Source organism: Pollachius pollachius (assembly GCF_949987615.1).
Source record: "Pollachius pollachius genome assembly, chromosome: 4".
NCBI lineage: Eukaryota > Metazoa > Chordata > Actinopteri > Gadiformes > Gadidae > Pollachius > Pollachius pollachius.
The window spans coordinates 5,522,040-5,527,348 of record NC_136937.1 but is presented as its reverse complement, the minus strand read 5'-3'; the positions used below and the strand labels follow the sequence as shown (position 1 = coordinate 5,527,348).

At 55.1% G+C, this 5,309-nt stretch overlaps 1 protein-coding gene across 1 annotated transcript; it reads left to right on the top strand.

Moving 5' to 3' along the window:
* Positions 1–2,694: 2,694 nt before the first annotated feature.
* On the top strand, positions 2,695–4,419 carry LOC307075135 (amphoterin-induced protein 2-like; the record flags this gene model as incomplete). Its single annotated transcript, XM_079735639.1, has 3 exons — positions 2,695–3,504; positions 3,604–3,696; positions 3,787–4,419. The coding sequence occupies 3 exons, from the start codon at positions 2,695–2,697 to the stop codon at positions 4,417–4,419; spliced, it is 1,536 nt and encodes a 511-aa protein (XP_079591765.1).
* Positions 4,420–5,309: the final 890 nt, after the last annotated feature.

The following is a 5,309-nucleotide window of genomic DNA, read 5'->3' as shown; positions in this document are numbered from 1 at the left end:
CTGACAGCCCATCTGTCTCTGGGTTTGACTCCACCCTACGCCCGTGTAGAGTTCACGATCTACGTCACGTGATGGATGACAACACCGGCCTGTGTTGTAGCAGACTGGTTGGAGTAGAGGATGAGTAGAGAGTCTGATGGAGGAGGAGTTCTCCAACATTCAGAAGAGGAGTTATGTAACCACAGAGAATCATGGATGGAAATAAAGAAGGAAAAATATATTTCTAAAACCCTATCAAAAGACTTCTCCCTGCAGTCAGATCAAAGTGGAATCCTCCCGTCCCTGAAGAGTTTTTGCAGAAGGAAACACTGCAGACACTAAAGGAGATATCTCTTTGTGTTTGAAGGTTAATTAACCCCAACAACTGACGGAGATCTTATGAAAACCGCCGGGACCGAGTCTGGAGAAGTCTCTCCTCCTCAGTCATCATCAGTAGAGATCACTCAGGCACACACACGCACGCACGCACGCACGCACGCACGCACACACACACACACACACACACACACACACACACACACACACACACACACACACACACACACACACACACACACACACATGCACGCACACCAGACGCACGCACACCAGACGCACGCACGCACACACACATACAGACAGAAAGACAGACAGACAGACACACAGACACACACACAGACACACACACACACACACACACCCACCCACCCACCCACACACACACACACACACAGACACACACGCTGAGCTACTCTACTTGACTACTCTAGCATAGCGTACTACGAAGGACGGATGGACGGACACTTTGGGTGCCGTCCTCTCTGATTCGCGGGCGCCATGGTAACGTCCACTATGTGGTTAGCGATGTTGCCCCGGATGGAGAGCTCATAATTAGCCTGCATGGTGATTAGACGGATAGCTGGGATTACAAGGGCGGCGTTTATCTGCTTCCCAGCTCGGGAGAGAGGCCACCTCTGGCCTCTGAGTGTCTGTTCACTCATTCACATCCTTTGGTTTAATAATCAAACTCTATCAAGAGCTGGGACTGAATGAGGAGAAGATGAGGGATGGGGAGAGACTGGTCTGACTGCGACCGACCAGGAGGAAGAGGATGGAGGACAGACGATGAAGAAACCTTTGAATGTGAGAGCAGGTCTTGAGATTAAATGTGGTGCATTACCTAATGGCCGTGCATGAGCGCACACACGCACACAGTTGAATTGTAACAAAATGAAGCTTTGTAAGCGTGCACATAGACACACACACACACACACACACACACACACACACACACACACACACACGTTCCTTGTGACCTTGTTGCACACTGCAGGTACTTCAGGTCTCCTGTATTCTCTATCACAGCCCACTGACTGACTGACTGCACCATGCCTGCCTGTCATTTTGTTTTCTTATGTTTATTTGAAAATCAAAAACGATATACGGGACCAAAGATTAGGTGATTGATGTATCATATCACCCACCATCTCAACACTACGTACCTCATTATAATAATTATAAATGATTTAGTAGACTACATCTTAACTTTTATTTGTTCGTCTGTGTTAGCTTTGATCAATAGCGCATCGCTCAGGAGCGTCACTGCAGGCTCGTATCTTTACGCGTCGACTCCGCGCACTTCTTTCAGCAGCGTCCAGGCAACGGCTGGGGAGCGTTGTGTACGCTCTCACAAACACACACTCACACACACACACACGCACACCTTCAGGGTCTGCCCTCGCCTCGCTGCTGATTGGTTCCGCGTCTCCGCGTGTCCCAGGAGACCAGCGCGTAACCCGACCTCCAGGTGAACATCCAAACGAGGGACGAGAGCCTCACGGGAGGACCTGAGTGTTTACCCGGGAAGAGCAAGGATGGATCCGTCACGAGGGACACTGCCTCCTCTCTCCTCGGCTTATAGGACATGATGCTGTTAAGTTGTAGAAGATGGTTTTAGACACGAGGCTGCAGCTGGACGGTGAGTCAATATCTTCCACTTCCTACGTTTTGGTTTCCGATAAATGTCATGTTTTTTGTTAACTTTAGATCGAGCGCGATGGTTAGCGGTAATAATAGTTAATAGTTTAGCGGTCATCTCATATTCCTCACATCACAGAAAGTGATCGAGTGTTATTTAAGATATCAGCTACAGCTATGTCATTGTGCTTAATTTAATTAAATGATTCACCATTCAATCACTCGGCGAAATTATGAATAAAAACGTTTTTTAATCTTTTAAACTGGCTGTCAACATTACTAACGTCACCATGAACCAGGTAGTCACTTTTTGATTAAGTTTGCATTTGTTGCTCTATAAAACGATAGAGAGCTAGAAAGATAGATCTATTGAGTCAGTCAGTTAGATAGTTAGATCGATGGATAGAAATATATTATATACAGTCATATATATATATATAGATTTATTAGATACAGTCAGATTGAGAGATAGATACAGTAGATATAGATTTATTAGATACAGTCACAAAGAGAGATGGATAGATAGACAGATAGAGAGAAAGATAGATATTATAAACAAGCTAAACTATTCCTTAACTTGTTGCTTGTTGTTCTTCCCAGGGTGCCTTGGGAAAGGAAATCACTCCCCAGATATAATCCCCTCTGACCGGCTCCTGTGAGTTCACCCTGTAACCTGAGATCCCCCCCCACTACGACCACCACGACCACGAACACCACCACCACCACTAGAGGAAGACAATGTTTCCCTCCACCGGCACCACCGGTTCTCCGCTCCTCCCCACCCTCCCCTCCTCCCCCACCTCCTCCTGCGTTGCGGCGTTGCTCCTCCCCCTTCTCTTTTCGCTCCGCCCCTCCCCTTCCGCCGCGCTCGCCTGCCCGCGTGGCTGCCTCTGCGCCAGCGACATCATCTCCTGCAGCGGCGCCGGCCTCTCCCGCTGGCCCCGGGACGTCCCGGCGTGGGCGGCCCACCTGGACCTCAGCCACAACCTGCTGGCCTCGCTGCCCGCCAACTGGAGCGCCCCGCGCCCCCTCCGCCGTCTCTCCTCCCTGCTGTTGGCCCGCAACGCCATCGCCGCCGTGGAGCCCGACGCCTTCGCCCTCACGCCGCACCTCGTCCACCTGGACCTGTCCTCCAACCGGCTGGCCTCCGTGCGGGCGTCGGCCTTCGGGCGGGGCGCCCTGCCCGGGCTGGAGGTGCTGCTGCTCTTCGGGAACCGGATCGCGGCGGTGGAGCCGGGGGCGCTGTCGGGCCTGCGCAGCCTGCGGAGGCTGTACCTGGCGGGGAACCGGCTGGGCGCCGTCCCCCTGGAGCTGCTGGAGGGCCGGCCCCGCCCCGCCCACCTGGCGCTGCTTGACCTGTCGTCCAACGCGCTGACGGGGCTGCCGGTGCAGAGCCTGCTGGCCCTGGGGGGCTGGCCGCAGGTGTACCTGCAGGGGAACCCCCTGGCGTGCGACTGCGCGCTGCGGGCGCTGCTGGAGTTCTGGTGCTGGCGGCGGTACCGCCCGCTGCTGGACTTCAGGGCGGAGTACCCCTGTGGGGCGGGGGGGGTTGGGGGAGGAGGTGGTGCTGGGGAGGGAGGCTGCTCCACCTCCACCTCCACAACGAACTCACAGGACCTTGTGTCTCCCGTGGGCGGGGTTTATCAGATCGAGCCGGGCGATTGGCTGACGGTCCCGTGCCCGGGCTTGGCCCCGCCCCTCCGGGAGAACCAGACGGTGTTCTGGCTCACGCCCGGCGCCGTCCTCAACTCCTCCTCCTCCTCCTCCTCGTCCTCCGGCGGCGGCGGCAGCAGCGGGGACCATGGCAACGCCACCCTGCGGCGCGTCCAGGTGCTCCCCAGCGGCGCCCTGGAGATCCGCGGGGCGGTGGCGGCCGACGCCGGCGCCTACACCTGCGTGGCGGCCCGCGGCGCCCGGCCCGAGCCCGAGTGCGGCGGCGGCGAGGAGGGGGGCGGGGCCGACGGCGAGGTCAGCGTCCTGGTGGGGAACGAGAGCTGGGGCGGGGGCGGGGCCAGAGGGGGCGGGCGGCGCCGGGGGGCGGAGCACTTCAACACGGCCTTCACCACCCTGGCGTCGTGCGTGGTCAGCATCGTGCTGGTGCTGCTCTACCTCTACCTCACGCCCTGCCGTTGCCGCGGCGACCGGGGCAGAGGGGGCGGGGCCGGGGAAACGACGACGGGCTGCGGGGGCCGCGCCTCCCTGCTGTGCTCCGACCCCGGGGAGGCGGAGTCCCGGGAGAGGCGGAGCCACAACGGGAAGCGGGTGGCGTTCCTGGAGCCGCGGGGGGCGGAGGAGGACGGAGATAAGGGCGTGGCCGGAGCGCCCGGCGGCTGTGACCCGGGCATTAGCGTCGGCACGGCGACGGGCCTCGTCGTCGGCATGGCGACGGAGAGCATCCTGAAGAACGGAGGCGGGGCCATTGGGGGGAGGAACCCCTCTAACCCCGGCCATCAGGTGGTGTAGCTGAAACAGAGCTCCTCCTTGCTCCGCCTTTTCAAACGCTCTAACAGGTGGAGGAGTGTTTGTGTGTGTGTGTGTGTGTGTGTGTGTGTGTGTGTGTGTGTGTGTGTGTGTGTGTGTGTGTGTGTGTGTGTGTGTGTGTGTGTGTGTGTTTGTGCAGAGCAGGACTCTGCGGAGGTCAACACTGTGACTCATTACTAGATAAGTAAAATAGGATCCTTGAAGAACGAGTGAAACGGTCAAGTGGTGGACAGAAATGGAACGCATCATGGCAGCCGTGCATTATGGGAAAAATCGGTTCCTCCACATAAACCCTAGATGGGTCGTATAAAGAAGTCAAGCGTTAAAGGACAATTTGCGGTAAGGGTTCCCAGACGCATTGGGAATGCTAAACACCAGAGGTAATTCCATACACAATCTTATTAACATATTTTATTATGTATGACATTGAGTACTTTCCATGGAGAAATGTTGGTAGCAAAAGTTTCCGTATCCGTCGCCAAATTCTCTCATTAACTTTGCTATTTTTTATGTATTTTTTTATAATGAATCATTCAATTCATAACTACTAACGACGTATGTATAAATAAGTGGAACGCGGTGTGTGTGTACACAACGTCAGAAGATGATTTTTGTGCGGTCACTGTGCATGTGCGTGTGTGCGTGCGTTACGACACACACAGCGCCAAACATGTTTTCCATGTCCTGTTTTAAAAGACTGTCCCCCTAGAATACTTCCAGCTACTGCGCAGTGATTCAGTCTTCTGTTTGAGGGACGTAACTCACAGGATGTATTAGTGTTGTGCTCTAAACGTGGGCGGGTTCCAACCATCATCACACCTACTTGGACAACATGATGTTCTAAACGCACTGCACTGTGGCATTGGTCTTCA